The sequence below is a fragment of the Colletotrichum siamense genome (genome assembly GCF_013390195.1).
Source record: "Colletotrichum siamense strain Cg363 chromosome Unknown KSG_Cg363_contig06, whole genome shotgun sequence".
Taxonomy (NCBI): domain Eukaryota; kingdom Fungi; phylum Ascomycota; class Sordariomycetes; order Glomerellales; family Glomerellaceae; genus Colletotrichum; species Colletotrichum siamense.
The window spans coordinates 978,423-994,811 of record NW_023501019.1 but is presented as its reverse complement, the minus strand read 5'-3'; the positions used below and the strand labels follow the sequence as shown (position 1 = coordinate 994,811).

General features: G+C 53.0%; 8 protein-coding genes across 8 annotated transcripts; 2 read left to right on the top strand and 6 right to left on the bottom strand.

Annotated features, from left to right (window-relative positions):
- Nucleotides 1–440: 440 nt before the first annotated feature.
- Nucleotides 441–1,551, top strand: cctR-2 (Cyclochlorotine biosynthesis protein R; the record flags this gene model as incomplete). The annotated part of the gene is made up of 4 exons (XM_036641126.1): nt 441–726; nt 798–929; nt 1,016–1,152; nt 1,222–1,551. The coding sequence occupies 4 exons, from the start codon at nt 441–443 to the stop codon at nt 1,549–1,551; spliced, it is 885 nt and encodes a 294-aa protein (XP_036493027.1).
- A 765-nt stretch (nt 1,552–2,316) lies between these two features.
- On the bottom strand, nt 2,317–3,000 carry CGCS363_v009276 (uncharacterized protein; the record flags this gene model as incomplete). Its single annotated transcript, XM_036641125.1, has 1 exon — nt 2,317–3,000. One exon carries the CDS (start codon nt 2,998–3,000, stop codon nt 2,317–2,319), a length of 684 nt encoding a protein of 227 aa, XP_036493026.1.
- A 456-nt stretch (nt 3,001–3,456) lies between these two features.
- On the bottom strand, nt 3,457–4,384 carry AMT4-2 (Thioesterase AMT4; the record flags this gene model as incomplete). The annotated part of the gene is made up of 2 exons (XM_036641124.1): nt 3,457–3,953; nt 4,099–4,384. The coding sequence occupies 2 exons, from the start codon at nt 4,382–4,384 to the stop codon at nt 3,457–3,459; spliced, it is 783 nt and encodes a 260-aa protein (XP_036493029.1).
- A 684-nt stretch (nt 4,385–5,068) lies between these two features.
- Nucleotides 5,069–6,129, bottom strand: CGCS363_v009274 (putative sterigmatocystin biosynthesis peroxidase stcC; the record flags this gene model as incomplete). The annotated part of the gene is made up of 4 exons (XM_036641123.1): nt 5,069–5,256; nt 5,374–5,645; nt 5,723–5,963; nt 6,030–6,129. The coding sequence occupies 4 exons, from the start codon at nt 6,127–6,129 to the stop codon at nt 5,069–5,071; spliced, it is 801 nt and encodes a 266-aa protein (XP_036493028.1).
- A 649-nt stretch (nt 6,130–6,778) lies between these two features.
- CGCS363_v009273 (uncharacterized protein) lies at nt 6,779–8,501 on the bottom strand (the record flags this gene model as incomplete). The annotated part of the gene is made up of 3 exons (XM_036641122.1): nt 6,779–7,064; nt 7,140–7,834; nt 7,950–8,501. 3 exons carry the CDS (start codon nt 8,499–8,501, stop codon nt 6,779–6,781), a joined length of 1,533 nt encoding a protein of 510 aa, XP_036493031.1.
- A 1,698-nt stretch (nt 8,502–10,199) lies between these two features.
- Nucleotides 10,200–11,337, bottom strand: cctR-3 (Cyclochlorotine biosynthesis protein R; the record flags this gene model as incomplete). The annotated part of the gene is made up of 4 exons (XM_036641121.1): nt 10,200–10,532; nt 10,590–10,726; nt 10,774–10,899; nt 10,983–11,337. The coding sequence occupies 4 exons, from the start codon at nt 11,335–11,337 to the stop codon at nt 10,200–10,202; spliced, it is 951 nt and encodes a 316-aa protein (XP_036493030.1).
- A 1,217-nt stretch (nt 11,338–12,554) lies between these two features.
- Nucleotides 12,555–13,502, top strand: tam (Trans-aconitate 2-methyltransferase; the record flags this gene model as incomplete). The annotated part of the gene is made up of 3 exons (XM_036641120.1): nt 12,555–12,713; nt 12,788–13,001; nt 13,498–13,502. The coding sequence occupies 3 exons, from the start codon at nt 12,555–12,557 to the stop codon at nt 13,500–13,502; spliced, it is 378 nt and encodes a 125-aa protein (XP_036493033.1).
- A 753-nt stretch (nt 13,503–14,255) lies between these two features.
- On the bottom strand, nt 14,256–15,821 carry NRPS8-1 (Nonribosomal peptide synthetase 8; the record flags this gene model as incomplete). Its single annotated transcript, XM_036641119.1, has 1 exon — nt 14,256–15,821. The coding sequence occupies one exon, from the start codon at nt 15,819–15,821 to the stop codon at nt 14,256–14,258; it is 1,566 nt and encodes a 521-aa protein (XP_036493032.1).
- Between the last annotated feature and the right edge of the window lie 568 nt (nt 15,822–16,389).

Sequence of the window (16,389 nt, the reverse complement as noted above, 5' to 3'; positions counted from 1 at the left end):
TTGGCACGGCATGTAATGATGCTCCCAGGGCGCGAGAGGTAAGTTAAGGTGACGTAACTGTCTGCGCAAAATGGACTCTGCTGCTAGATTATTCTGTCCCCCAAGTCAATGACATGGACGCCATGTACATCATATCAGATGATGGCTAAGCACCTGCTCTGCTGCTTTCACCCTTGCCTTGGGCCAAACAAGTTCAAGTTGGGGCAGCCGGATCATCACGCATGGTTGTAAAATAGACTTCGAGAATTCGGCTCCGGTGTTTATTTTGTAAGCCTCGTAAACTCTACGGCACAGTCCCAGCGGCTACGAAGCTGTCGACGCCTTATTGGACATCTAAACGATCTATAGTATGTCATGAAAAGTAGTGCAGCAGCCAAACTTATTTGCGGACACCAGAGCTCGACTATCATCAAATTCAGTTGCAAGGTAGGTCAATTACGATGGCTCCATCGACCAAGACTTTGTATGAGGCCCTCAACACCACAAGCCGCGACGACATCACTGACGACGACAACGACTCCGGCGACGGATGCTGTTGTGATTGCGGTTGCCACAATAGAAGAGGGGCATTGGAAAGACGTATCCCTGCCCGCACCATACTGTTCTTCGCCCTCGCTGTCTGCACAATCGCCGCGTGCGCCTTCGCCCTCGGCGTCAAATCTTATTTAAGAATCTCACAGCCCGTGATCCCATTGGGTGCTGACCCATGGGGCCTCGTCCCCCAGGGTATCTACAGATCATGACAAGTCCATTACACCACTGTTCTTCACAGAATGTATACGACTGACCCAAAGCAGAGGTGGGCCAGCCGGCTTCGTGGCGGTCATTCTACAACGACTCCCGAGACCCTTACTGGATGGACGAGGACACTTTCGACAGCTTGGATGTCATCAAGCGCGTTGTCAGACGCCTCAAGTGGCTGCAGAATTGTAAGCACGTCGTCCCATCACGTTTGCCCGTCGTCATCGTTATCGGACGCCGATCCAACTAACAGGTCTTGTTTCAAAATGGGCAGCCACAAATATACGTGCCAACGGCCAGAAAACTAGATACCGGGATTGGGGCGGCAGGGAGAACATGTTACCGTCCTACCATGGATCCACGCCTACCGAAGTGTTCGGCATACGATCTTTCCATCAAATTCATTGCATTGTATGTATAGCCTGCTCTTTGATCCACCGGGTAATGAGGCTGACCCTGTGTCCCTTCTCCCACACTCAGATTGTCATGGTTGAGGACTACGGCCTTCGCCTGCACGGCGAGCCCTCGCACTGGACGCCAGGCCACATCATGCACTGCATCAACACGATGCGGCAGCTTACACAGTGCATGGCTGATGCCACCCCGATATCTCTCGTTCATGGCGCGGAGAAACACCTCGGCGACGGTCAGCAGATGTGGTGCCGCGACTTCGACGGCCTCCGCCGTTGGGCTAACGCCCCGGAGCGCGGCCTCCGCTACGCCATCGTCTCGCCCCCGGGCGCTAAGGAAGTTTATGACGAGATATGGCCTTATCCGGGAGACTCAGGCCCGCCGGCGGACTTGTGGTAAGCCCTAAGCGAGGACTGTTCATACAGATCTTGCGTCACGAAGTTCATTTTTTAATGCTGGAAAAGGCTAGAAAGGATCGATAGATGATATAAGCCGGCCTCGTAAGCTTTTGACTATTAATTGCGTGTCACCCAGGAAGTCTGGGTGTCCAGTCCATAGTTGTGATCTAGCTGCTGGCAACGTCGTCCTCTCTATGATGCAACTTGAATTTTGGATTATGGTGTATATAATATAAGTCAGATACATGGTGTTGCGGGTGTTCATTTGGAAATCCCCTTATTGTGAAATCCCCTTATTGAAAAGTGGTTAACCTCACTCACACGTTCTCCTTATTAACAGGAGCGAGTATCCGTTTGGTTTAAAGATGAAAACCTGTTGTTTATTTGCTTGGCACTTAAAGGAAGGCTCACTCGTCCGTAATTTGATGTGGGACCTCTATCACTGGAATTTTCAACCTGTCCACGTCGATGGGTCTATACTTTTGAACTGACTGAAAGACTTGAGAATGAAATTCTATTTTCTATAACATAAGTGATAAGCAGAAATAAGTTAAGTAAAAAGATTCATACTCAGAGTAGTTGTATTTCAGAGAGAAACTTGAACTTGAAAACGTTTAGATAGAATGGGTAGTTTTATACACAATCACTCATCTCTTCCAAAACCACCTTTCCATCCATGATGTTGAAAAACACCCCTCGACTTCACATGATGACAAAACCCTGGCCAAACATGTAACAACCAAAACACCTCTTAATACTATCAGCGTCAGTCCAGGCCCTTCCAACCACCCTCATCACGGCACTTAGTCAAGTCACACTCCTCCGACAACCTAGAAACAGCCGTCACGTTAAGACCCGAATCATAGTGGAAGGGCAGGGCACGTATCGGGTCCTCAGCCCATCGCACAAGAGCGCGAAAGTCGCGGCACCGCGGCACGCTGCTGGCCCAGCTCGCGCGGCGGATCTCGCTCATGGGCACACTGCCGAATGGCTCCTGGTAACCCTCGGCCGTACTGTCTGCAGAGCAGGCAATGGACCTATACCATTTGTTGAAGCAGTGAATAACGTGGTGGTCGTTCCACAGCGGGCGGAACCCGTTGACGAGCAGGCCGTAATCGCGCAGCATCTCCATCATGCAGTGCATCTGGTGCAATCCTGATATGACATAGGCCTCGGTGTTGTTGATGGTGATCTTGGGATAAAGGAATTGCTGCCTGCCCGAATCGTCAATGTAGACGCCGTACTGTGAGTTGGCCTTCACCCCTGTGGCTACATTGGCGTACTCTAGCTCCGCTATTCGCTGTTCCATCAGTGATACGTTGTTGAAGATGTCGTAGGGAATCGGCTCGGGCACGTAGTAGCCGTAATTCAGGGGATCTGTGGCCGCGGTGACATGGTCAGGAACTAGCGGCTCGATATTTGACCAGGCTCGGGCCGCCGCGAGCACCATTGTCGGTTTGTAAAGACATGCCTGCCGCTGCGCCTCCAGGGCCCAAACAATGATGGCAAGGCAGAAGATTATCGCCCACTGTATCCACAAAATGGATTCGGCAAAGACTCTTATGGAGATTTTCGTCCGTTGTGGAACACTTGTCTCCCGAGAATCAACATGGTCGGTGCGTAGTTGGCGTTGACAGTTGTGACAGCTGAGGAGGCTATCCCTCTCGCTCAAAGGGGCTGCGTTGTTGTCTGGATGTTCCTCTGACACTACGCCGCTAGTAAAGTCACCGCGGCTAGCATCAGTCATTGTTCTTGGTGGCCCTCCAGAAGTCTGAGGGCTTGCTTGAGGGATTCAGTTGTGGATAGTATCTGCAGAGGGCCAATGCCTTTGTTTCAGCCCAGCTCAGAAATGCCCAACTCCGCGTGGACGCGAGAACAAAGCTAACAGGGAATGTTTAGAACAGAATCAGAAACATACGTTCTCATCAGCAAACAGGGCGTAGTGATGTCCCGGCGTGTCAATGACAGCTGTGACAAGCTCCGGCTGTGTCTCGCTCCATCCAAGATCGAATTGATGGCGCTGCGCGTCCAGCCTGCACAAACCAAGGTTTCGGTCTCCGGTAGGGTCGCGGTCTCCGAGATGCTCGGGCTGGCCCGAAATCGGATCCGTAGCCTTGATTAGCACCGCCCGTGGAACCCGGCGGCAGGCCCATGAGGGCGGCAACCACGACGAGCAAAGCATGTGGCAGCGAACCAGCGAGACCAGGATTTCGTCACGGGTGTCAGGCGTTACGTTGGCGGGCATTGAGGGCGCAAGGTTAGAGTTTGCGCCGGAGCCGAGAGAGCGGGACGGCGAAAGGTAAATAGTATCGATTAGAATCAGGCCTGAGCACACGAGGCCTCGGCCTTCTGCGGCAAGCATGTGGGCCATCTGAATGGCGACGATGCCCCCAAACGACCACCCTGGTTACTTGTCAGATTGTGTGCAATGTCTGTCAAGCTTTGCGAAGTGTTCATGAACTCAGCAGCGTAAGTGTGCGGGAGCGGGAGGATTGAGTGAAATCTTAGACGGGCGAGCGGGGAGTACGGGTAGCATTGCATGGCTCACCTCCTAGAAGAATGTCTCCCCGGAGCATGACTTTCTTGACGAGTTTGATATAGTGCCGAGCCAATTGATCGACGCTCAGCCAGCTACCGCCTTCATGCCCGAAGTGAGGATCGCTAATGCCGTATACTTTGCGAGCGTCCCCCAGAGAGCCCAGCTTGAGGTAGCTTAAAATGTTGCCGCTAGCATCGTGGATGAGGAAGAGAGGAGCTGCGAGCGATCTGGCGCTGCCGTAGCTTCGACCTGCCGTCGAGTTCTGAATGAGAAAGGGATTCTTGCTCGTTGCCATTTCCATAAGGACGAGAAAGGAGGATACCAGGGTCGGTGATACCCATGTAACGATCCAGAGGTCTGGGTTAGCCGACTGGTCTCTTGTATATTGCGCAAGCTTGTAATCGACCAACTGCCAGCCATACAGAAACGTTCCAAGTATGGTAGAACCACATTTTCAACTTCGTCTTTTTTCTGCCTCCCCGAAACGCGGAGGCCGGGTGCAAAGACCAGCTGCTCATTCTAAACGGAGGTGCTTGTTTTCGGACAAACGGGAGCACATGAGCAAACTTTACTTGGTAATTTCCACACATGCACGAAATGGCCCTCGCCTTGGCTGGTATTGAATGGATCGCAAGGATACCAGAGGTACTTACTCAGCTACTACTATACATAGTGCTGTTGAAGACTACAAACACCTTGGCCAAACGTTATCTTTGTGCCACCAATTGAGAATCACTTTCCAATACATAATAACCGATCTGAATATTAGACGAGCAGTCCAGGTGACGTGTGCATTAAATCCTACACCTATGTGATAAATCTAATGTTTTATTACCGTTCAGAACTCTGGTGCGTAGCAACACATAGCTAGATTTGGCAACCTGATCGCCTCCTTGTGCTGAGACGAGCCGGCCGCTTCAATGAATCAGGTCCTCCGATGAATCTCGGACTTTTGATAATTTAGAGATTCAAGTCCTTCTCAAGTTGCTCCACTAAGTACATGCTGCTGGTCGGCGTCCCTGGGTCTGGAGTAGCCTTGGTTGCGCTCCTCGTGAATGATGTCCTTCGTCGCTTCGTAGACCTTGGTCATGACTGCCTGTAATGCCTCGAGCGTGATAGGGTCGCGGGGTCTCGTCCAGCCAAATTTGACTGGCAGGAACTCTTTCTCTGAAAATTACCCTCCGTGTCAGCGTAGCTCAAAGTGACAAGGAGCACAGAAATACCAAATCAGATTAAAATTAGGAGGGCCAAGAGGAGCAGAAGAACAGAGAAATTGAATCTTACCGAGAAAATAGGTCAGCCAAGTGCGATTCACCGTGCCAGCGACCCGGTCTCCCAGGGTCAGGTAGAACCCCGCCACCTCCCCAAGTCCACGGAAATTGTCTTCCAACCTCATCTCGAAGTCGACGTTGGTGCCTGCTGAGGTGCGAATCCGACCAAGTCGGGCGGCAGCGCCCTGTTTCACGGAGACGATGGGGTCGGGCCAGTACTGCAGTGTTTCCTTAAATACCTCGGGGTCGAATACACTCGGATCTCCAGAGCTGTTGTCCGGTCGCCTAAGGCCACCAGTCAGTGTGTCATTTATGTTGGGACCAAGTCTTCTAAGATGTGCAGATGGGGGATGGAATCTCACGTCAGGCTTGCGTCGTGCTCTATGATGCCGTGGCGGTTCAAGTGGTCGAGATCGAACGTGGCGGCGTTTGGGTCAGGGTTTGTCTTGATAGCGTGGTCAAAGAGTAGCTTAGACACGTAGGGATCGACGTTGATGCCGTCCCTCAAGGCACGCGTCGTGATTTCCAGCGATATGCCCCTGCCATTGGCGGGTAGAAAGTCGTGGTTTGCCAACGCATTCAGCATGGGACAGGGGCAGCGGACTGTTATCCAGCAGACTTATCAGCCATCCCTCATCTTCATTTACAGAACAGATTCCAGCCTCATACCGTCCCCAGGGCCTGGAGGGTGCCACCGGTCAAAGGAGCCATCATGGCTAGCAAGAGTGAGAGGGTACAAGAGTGAGAGCAGACGCAGCGATAAGGCCATAGTGCTGTCAACGAGGTCGATAATTAACATAAACAAAGCCAACGGCCATGTGCAACACGTGTTTGGAGTAGATGCTGGCTCTAATATCCAGCGAGCTTCCAATGCATGTCTTACGGCACGATTGGCAGATAGCCGGGTGCTGAAAAATGGTATTGTTGTGCGATTGACAAAGCTCCAGCTGCAATGCCTCGATCACGCAAAACTTATCCCATGTGCAGCAGGCTGTAGGTTCACAAAGCAGCCCCGGACCGGAAAGCTTCAGAAACCAAAATAAAGCTACCTAGGCCGACCAAGGGCCCATATTACTTTTGGATTTTAATCTGGCCTGAAGTGCATTTTTAGAGCGTGTCGCGTAATTGTAATGTGTGATTCTGAAGTACGTTATTGGAGGAGTGAGTAGTTTGGACTAGGAATTGAGAAGAGAATTCGTAGTCGATCGCATGCTGTGAACGCCACATTGGACATAGAGAGTATGAGTCACCTTATTTTCCCAGGACACGCCCGCAAAGTGGCAATTTAGTCTCGAGTATCTCTAAATACCAGCTCTCCAGATGTGTGATATTCAGGTGATAGTAGCCCGGGACATCGGGTAAATCGGGTAAGGGGGCCTTATGAATCTCCTACGGAGAGATCTTTTCGTTCCATACCATCAACCCATCGCTTTACCGACGGGCTTCGTGCTTACTACATGCGCGACGACCTGCACCGGCGTAGCAGTAGTGTCCTCCTCGGTCCCATCCTTGACAAACCAGCTTATGACAGCGATACAGGTGGCCGTGCCGGCCATCAGCCACCACGCGAGACCCCCGTTGCGACTGGCCTGGCTGGCTGCGTAGACGTAACCGACTGCGAATGGGCCTATCGTTCGCGCCACTGCAGACAGGGTCATGGCCAAGCCGTGGGTTGCGGCCAGGGCAGCCGGGCTTGGGGCAGAACTGCGTGACAAGTCCTATCAGCATGTGTTCTCGAGCAGAAGAAACGTAGAATGGGAGGCCGGTATGGGACTCAACTTGTTGGTCATCAAGGTCGCTGAAGGCACCACCATGGCCGAAGTCAAGACCATGAGCAGCTGGACAACGGCGATGACAAGCCACATGAGAATAGGAAACTTGACGGTGACGGCGATGAGAGGAGAGAGAGCAAAGGCTAGAGCCGGGCACCACAGGAAGCACCGCAGGGTGCCGATCGGCTTCAGTTTGTAGCTGACACGCGGGTATACCCAAATCTGCAGTGGAAGCGCGGTGACAGCCAGGATTGTAAGGGTCAGGGCGATCTGGTAAGGCTGGAGACCGGCGCCGCCGGAGAACCGCAGCGGGGACGAGGAGTTCTCTTCTCCCTTCACGACGGCGGACGCGGGGGGATCACTGAGAAACAAAGGCCAAAGGGTGTTGTAACCAGCGGTGAGGCCGTCAAGCATCGCCTGGCAACTGGTCGCGAGAAGAACGTTGGCCGTAAGAGCTTTTCTTAGAGGCAACTTGCTACCCGCGGGGGCAGGCATGGGCTCGCGTTTGCTACGTTGAGCCTCGTCATCGGCCTGTGGCGACAAAAGAGGATCTGAGTCCTGAGTATCCTCTGAGTCCCGCGTGTTAGCGGGCTCGTAGCCAAACTTGAATTCTCCACGAGACCTGTAGCGCCGCCAAAGCCTCATTACAGCCTTCTTGATGCGGATCCCGATGTCAGGTTGGTCTCTAAGGGCAGGCAATGTCTTTGTGATGGGGACACGGTCAGGTTAGCAAATCACACAACCAGGGCGGATACGAGAGACGCGCAGCAACAGCTAATACTAGTGCCAGGGCAGAGCAGAAAGGAACAATAATTACCTCTTCCAACAAGAAGAAGACTGCCAAAAAGGCTCCGTAGATTATCCCACTCGCCATCAGCATGGGCGGTGCATACGTCCAACGACCCAAGAAGTCGTTAGTCGCGGCATGGCTTTGGGCATACGCGACCAAGAGCCCGGCAAGCGGAGGGCCGGCTAGGGCGCCAATGTTAAAGGCCAGAGGCAGCAGAAGAAATGCCTTGACGCGATGTCGCTTGCCAGGCACGATCTCTGGGATCATGGTGCGTACAACGAGCGTCCCGCCGCTGAACGTGCCTTCGATGATGCGGAGAACCATAGCCTGCGCGAAGCTGCGTATGAAGCCAAAGCAGAGGGTGCTCGTGCCAAGGACGGCCATGCTCATCAGCAGGACGCCCTTGCGGCCAACTCGTGGAGAGTCGGCGACCCGGCTCGTGGGCAAGCTGACAAGCGCCACCATGGCCGTCAGAGCCGTCTGCATCCATGTGGCCTGACGCACAATCTCAGCCGATGAGAGCGAGGGATCTAAAGATTGAAGCTGATAGTATATGTAGGTCTGCCTCAGAAGCGCCATGGTCAGCTTTTCTTGCTACTTGAAGGAAACGGGGTGAAACAAACACTGAAGCTTGTCCGCGTGATGGGTTCGGACAACCGAGAGAGGCAAAGCACCAGTAGCTGGTCTTTGTGTGGCATCGTCCTCCATGACGAGCCTTCTTCAAAGGAAACGGCGGTAGTTTGAGCCATGATTGCTATTTGATTTACGGTGTAATAGCAGCAGAGGTGAGAGTTTTGGCTTCGACTTTGTTTAGCGAGCAATACTCAAAATCGTTGCATCTTGAGTGCACATACAAGCAGGGGCAGGCTCAGGGCCAACTTTTGTGATTAGCCTCATGGAAAAGCCATTACAAAGAAACCCCCTCTCGTCTGTTAAGCGGCACCCAAGACCCCGAAGCCCTATCGCACCCCAACGAATCACATTTATCCCTCATAAGACCTCATTACTTGAGTTTGAGTGCGAGAAACTAATACGGAGGACGTCCAAACCTAGCCGTCCGATAAGGAAAACAGGGTAGGACGGCCCGCCACATGCTCCAAGCGGAGAATAACAACAGTCCCATGGTAATCACTCTTTGCCATCTACGCCTTGAGTCCATAATTGTAACATCCAGACATATGGTTGCCCCGCACTCCCCATTCTGTATTCCCAGCTGCACTTCCTCTTAGGTTGAAGTGTCTATCTGGTGTAAGCTTACGAAGGTAAGCTTAACAAAAAGCCTCATCTGCTTACCAAGACTGGCATCGTCTCAATACCTGCTCGCTCATGTCACTAGATGATGGACGAGTTTGAAGAAGAAGATATTCATCTCCTGGAATCTTTCCTAGGCCAAAAGGAGCATAAGGAGCTTCACCGTCGACGGCTATGCGACCTTCTCAGCTGGGAAACTGTGGCTGCCCTCGGATCGGTCTCTGTGCTTGCCGCCGTCTTCTACCTGCTCCGATCTTCGCCTTTCACGGATGGGCGACCTTTCGAGAGTAAACAAGATCCTCTCGCAGTTGGACCGCCATGTGGCCCGTCATGGACGCAGGCTGAGGCCGCTGGGTGCGTGTACGACCTGCTTATGAGTGCCTGGGTTCCCCCGCATTGTCACGACGCAGACCTCTATCGTCAGTACGTGGCGGACGTCAACAGCACTTTCTATTTGGACCGGCAGCAGGAGAGCCGAGTCGCGTGGGACGTCGTTCTGAGCGGCCGCCATCCTGACCCGGGGCTCTGGACCGACGGCGGATTCCACCATCTACACTGCACCTACATCTGGGAACGCCAGCACCGGGCCTATAAGCATGCCGCTGCTACCGGGAAGCCGATGGTTCTTGATTCACACTGCCGAAATGACACGCACACGTCGCACTGCATCTGGTGGAATGGACGTCCGAGGGCGTGGGAGATTGATAAACCTAACATAACACGCATCTATCCACCTAGAGAACCAATTCGATGCCTGGTCGATGTCTAGGTGTGACTCTCCGGGAGAGAAGCTGGGAGGGGAATGTCAGATTTTACTTGTATTGCCATTTGTCATTAGACATATAAAGTAGTGTTGACGATCTCTTGATTGTGAGCGATGTTGTAATAATATGACGGAGAAGTACTCAGATATAACACTTTATTTTTGACATGAGTATGTATTCAAAAACGGCCTAACTCAGAATTGTCCACCAGTCCGTGATCTAGGCTTCTACTAGGGCTGCCACGTGCTTCGTGTCGCCCAACTCACCAGACTGACTTGTCTACCGGCTTCCCAGCGATAGAGCCGTTGCGGTAGATAGGCATGAAGTGGTCTGTATCGTTCGAGTCCAGCTCATAGTGGAAATTGTGGTCTCGCACCGGGTCGTTGACCCAGTCAACCAGCGCGCCGAAGTCGCGGCACCAGTTCTGCTGGCCATCGGTGCGGTGGCCGTCCGGCACGACGTAGGCAAAGGGGCGGGAGTCGGCGAGGCAAGTCGCCGCCTGCGTCATCGTGTTGAGGCAGTGGGCAATGTGGTCGCCGTCCCACTGCGAGGGGCGGTTGTGCCGTGCCCAGCCGACGGATTCGAGAAGGACATACTGTAGATTGTCAACATAGAAGGAACGTCAGACCAATTTACGGTCTACCGTACGTACCACGCAGTGGATCTGATGAAAGGCCTGGATGCCGTATAGCTCGAGGCCGAACTGGCCGGCCTCGGGAGGCAACTCTTTGCGGACGCCATCGTAGGCAAGATATGTTGCTTTTTGGCCATTGGAGTGAATAAAGACGTCTGTCGCTGGTTAGAGAACGAGGCCGAGCTGGATGTGATGCGCATACCATTGTGGACGGCTCTCAGGCGCTCTGCCGACTCTTGTATGTTCTCCCAGCTGTCGAAGGTTTTGGGGGATATGTAAAATTGGTCTTTCTCATCCCACTTGGTCCAGCGAAGTGGATACCCAATATCTGGTTCGTTTCATCAGTCATACTCACAGTAAGACCACAACACAAGTCCTTTTGATTTCGCTGTACAGGTGTTGAGAACTCACTTCGTGGAACATAGCCTGAAGGATCAGTCCCTAGAGGAAAGGCGCCGCATCCCACATCGACGTCGTGCATCGTGAGAACTCGCGGCGTGCGACCAAAAGCCAGATACACGTTGAGGCAAGCAGAGACAAGAAACAGCAGAGAGATCAGGTGACGATAGTGACCTCGGTGACCATGCCTCTCTGCTGTATCGAGATAGTCCACGGTCAGGCCCGAGTCACCCCTCTGTTTCCACTTGACGAACTCGGCATCATTCAGTAGCAACGTGGTGTCGCTGGATATGGAATCGTTGCCCTTCTCGTCGGAGCTGCGACGCTCGTCCGCCTCTTCCTCGGAGTAATGGGTGTGGCGTGGCATAGCAAACCTTGGGCGCAAGTTGCAGTCGATAATTATCGGTAACTACACTACAACAAGCGGATAATCGTGTAAAATATCGCCAATAGGTCGAGACGTGAGACAGGACAATGCTCAACCCCGAAATCCTAGCCAAAGATCACCAACCAGCACGTACCTGTGTGTGTCCCAAATGATAGTGAGCAATTGTAAAGCTTGAGTGATCAAACTCTCAATTCTCCCCGACTGTCTTCCCTCATTTCTCTTTAGCGTCGAACGCGTCTGTCATCGCGAACCAATGATGACTGCCCCCAGGCTGCCCCAACGGGCCGGGAAGTTAACGAGAAACTCGCGGCCCGACTGATGTAACCAGTCAAAATCATTGGATAAGCGTCAATAATTGCGCTGCGTGCATCCAGGTTTGTGAGAAGCGTGAATTCACCAAAAAGTTGGCGAACCGTATCGTCTGTTAGTCTACAACTCTGCCGATGTGGCAGAGAGTTCAGCTGCGGGGCCGAACCTGGAGCTTGTTTGGTTAAGTTGGCCATGTGTGTAATCTCGGTCTTTCGGGGCCTCGCCCGAGATATCGGATTTGGTTTTCCAGGGAGTTCGAGCAGAGCGGAGAAAATCAAATGCCCGGCTCCTATCAGCTGCAATAGGATAGTTTATGGTTCCAGCCCCTCATATCGCCTCCGTATGCCGACGAATCTTAATCGCGTCTTGCTTTCCATAGGTTCAGATAACATTTAAAATTCTCCGAGGCCAATCATGCCCACATTTCTCGACAGCATCTCGGTGATTGAGGGTCGGGTCGCTTATTGATTCACATTGACCTACCTTGCTCGCAGGGTAACTGTGTTGCAAATGCAAGACCAACTAACTGAACCATCGGACCGGTAATACGTCAAGCTGCGACCAGTGATCTTGCAGCATACAGCCTCGCGAACTACAGCTTGCAAAAGGTGTCACGACAAGTGACTGTACTATGTACTAGCCACCGTCAGTCCTGGGTCTAGGGAACGGATGGCTGTATCAGTCACACAACCGCACCTAGAAGCGTAGAATGGTTAATGCGCAAGATCCTGGCACGAATGGTAGTATAGCTAGTATCGTACAGCTTGACCGTAGTTGGTGAAGTAGCTGCAGCACTCCCTTCTCACCTTGCCAAAAGGCGTCTTTCCTCCCCCGGTCTCCATGTCATCAACATTACGGCACTCTAGAAACGACTTCATGGCCTCAGAATGCCACCACCACTAGACGTGACCAGAAATTACGTAGGGCATGGTGTTGACACCATAAACGCTCACATCTCCAACCGAACCATAGCCAACTCGGTGTCTTATCTCCTTCCCATCCTCGAAATTCTTCCTGCAGATTTCACTTTCTTAGATGTTGGATGCGTATGTACACCGAAAGACCCCATGCTCGTCTTCTTTATGCTTACCAATGTGCCTCGCAATCTCTTCCTCCGCAGGGCCCCGCCAGCATCACAATTGACATTGCCAAGCGCTACCCCTCGGCGACCATCCTGGGCGTTGACGGCAGCCCGGCCGTAATCAGCCAGGCCCGCGACGCCGCCCAGAAGGCCAATGTTCACAACATTCGCTTCGCCGTCGGGGATGCCTTAGACCTGGCTCCTACGGCCAGCGATCCAGGCTTCGAACTAATCAAGGGATCATGTGACGTTGGTGAGAGCAACCAGAGAATAATCAATGATAAGAAATGAAGAAGACCGCTGCTGCCATGAATATGATGAGCTGATCAGGCAACACCGCCATGTGATTAGCCCATACGCACAACGTCGTGATGCATACAACCGACGCACCTCGAGCTCTGGTGGAATTACGCTCAGCGGTTAGGACCGGCGGCTTCGTGTGCTGTAAAGAGGCTGACAGGGCGTGTCTTATGATGTGGCCAGAAAACACAGCGGTAGGCTTCTCCGGCCAGTCACTGTCCTGAGAGCCTCACAGCTCACACCTCACCTTGATTGTACTAGATACGCCGTACCTACGCTGTAATTAGCGCAATTATGGAGGCTAAGGGGTGCGATCCGTACGTTGGGAAGAAGCTCAAGACATACGCAATGGCGGCGGTAAGAAGTCCCCATTCTCCCCTCCCTCTCTATTTGCAGAGAGGAGACCGGTCAAGTGTTCACACATGATCTTATTCCAGTGTCTGACTCAGCTTAGGGGTTTTCAAGCAATGATATCAGGGTAGGCCAGGCGCCCTGGGTCGTGTCTTCACGCGAGGAGCGTGAGAATTGGGGTGGCTTAGTCGCTCGCACCAGCGCCGATCCGGAAGCTCGTGCCCGGATTGAACACGAGGCACGTTGCATCGGACATGAAATAAATCTTGAAGAGCTCCACAAGGAATGGAAAGATTGGATAGATGACGACACGGCTTGCGCCTCAATAAGTGACATTTACGTGGTCTGTAGCAAGCAGTAGGATCTGAAGCAATACGATCTCAGCCATATAGGGCCACCTGTGGAAAGGCTGGATGAGAGAAAGATTTCGCAGAAACGGTCCTGCGAAAAGAAACGGCTCGCGGTTTCTTGCCAGATGGTGAAATATGACACGAACAACGCAACAAACTGTACTTTGAGTACTTTCCTGGTGACTGCAACGTAGTAGTATTGAACTATTTATACCTAGTACGTAGGCTTTAATACAACACTTTGTATTCACCCGACTTTCTGTCTCAGGACGGTCGTTTAAATGCGTGACATGACATCTGCCACGGTCTCACAAGTCCCGGATGCAATCGCCTGGAAGATGCGAGCGTAAGTGTCGGCCATTGCCTGTACGCTTTCCTCAGTAAACCATAGTCTCTTGAACGTAAAGTTTGCCTTTACGTGTTCCCCATCGGCCTCGGGTACCACGATCAGCGAGATGAATAACTACATCACAGAAACACACGCACACAAGTCAGCACGGCACAAGTTAAAGACTGTACATTCTGACACACATATGAGCCATTCCAAATAAAGGAAAAGAAGAGGCGAAGCGGAGGGTGAAAACCAATTTCATCGCACAACATACTTCTTGGATGAGGTTACTGACGACACCACGATACGACAGCTCTAGCCCCTCTGGGATGTCTATCCGGCGGTCGTTGAAACGCACATTTGTCACAGGGAGCACACCATAGAGATCACTATTATCATATCCAAGGGCGCGGGCGACGTCTTTTGGGCGGTAGATCAGGTGTCTCCTATGGGCCAGGTCGTCGGCGTGGAGGCGCTGTATCAAGTCGGCCACGCGAGCCCTCGGGACCACCTTGATCCTGGCGTAGAAGTAGGTGATCATCATGCCAAGAATTTTATCGATGTCTGGAATGTCGCGGTCGCGGTCCGAGACGAGGTAGGAGATGCACACCTCTTCATGGCCAGTGTATTTTGACAGGGTCAGGGCATAGGCGAGACTGAGCAACCTGGAGGGTAAGACGCAGTACTTACGGCAAAACGAGGCGGCTGGCCCTGCGATAGCTAACCGAGATGAGGTCCTGCCGAGGTTCGTGACACAGGTAAGCTCCTTTCCGTCGGGATCCGAGTAGACGGTCGGTGAAGACAGGTCCAGGGTGGGGCGCCGGTCGACGACGCCGAGATGATGGGGCCGAATCCTGCACGGCTCGGCGCCGGTGAGATAGCGGATCCAGTATCGGGTGCCGGACTCCACTGCGGCCTGGCCACGACGGGTCGTCAGGCCGAGATCGTGAACATACAGTTCGAAGCCGGGCGCCGGGCGGTCAGGCAGGGCGCCGCGGTAGAAGCGGTCAAAGTCGACCTGGAACACGCCCGTGGCCACAAAGTCGGCTGCAATGTGCCAGAGGACGACGTTCATGTACACGCGAGCCGAGGGCGTGACGAACAGGCGGACCGAGACGCAGGCGGCCGGTTTCATCCGGTACAGCATATTGGCCGTGTGTACCGCGCTGTATTGCTTAATATCGTGCTCGCTGTCCGAGTCGACGTGGACGACGGCGCAATCGACGGGCCATCGGCGCATCACGAGCTGCATAACCGTCTCTGGCGGCAACGGTCCTGAGCGGGAAGACGTCACACCCAGATCGGCAAGGGGCACGAAGCATGTGCGAAAAATGGCGTGGCGGTCGACGACGCCCTGCCACGCCTTTGCCGCCCTGTACGGATCTACAGGTTCCTGGCCCTCTCGGAAGAGAATCTCGTAGCAGGTGGTCATGATCCCCGGTCTCTCAGGCGCCGGGTTCGTTGAAAATAAGTGGTAGTAGTCTTCCTGCATCGGCGCACACGGCACTACATAGGCAATGTTGTCTGGGGACACGTCAGGAGGTAGCGTCAAACCATGTAGGCTCAGTGTGAAAGGCTCGTCATTATGGGCATGGGTGTCGGTCTCCTTGCCATTAGCGTCGGCGGCGCCCACTCTCTTCGTCTCGATCGAGCGTGCAAGTCTGCTAATGGTCGGCTCGGAAAGTATGTCAACGGTGAAGACTGGAAGGCCAGCCAGGCGACAGCGCCGAGCAGTCTTCATAGCACTGCACGAGTCGCCTCCGAGAGACAAGAACTCATCATCCAGGCCAATGGTAGCTGGAGAAAGTCTCGATTAGTCTGCGAAAGAGGCATGAGAGGTGTGCCTCACCCGACGGAGTGCCTAACTCCAAACTCCAGATGTCTCTCAACAGGGTTTCCATCTTTCTTAGAGGTGAAAAGAAAATCTTTGACGGGGATACGACCAGGGGAGCGGGCATGCGTTTCCGATATTATTGTTATAACGTACCCTCGGAGACTGGTCGGTCAGAACGAGGAGCCCCTCTCGGTGCCGAAGGGCGGGGGAAGAAAATTGCCTTTCTGCTAAGAAAGGATATGAAATACCCAATCCACAACATTGATTCCTTATATCCGTTAGCAGACCCTACTATTCCACGACTGACCGTATTAACACGTCCATTTCATACAACGACCACGATGGAGTCTTCTAAGATCGAGAAACATCCCCGTTCGCCGTTGTCATCGTTGTCGTTAGAAAAGGTTTTCGCACAGCCTGAGCCCGAGATGCATAATCTGCTTAAGCACAAGGCGGGGTCTAGCAGAGCCAGATG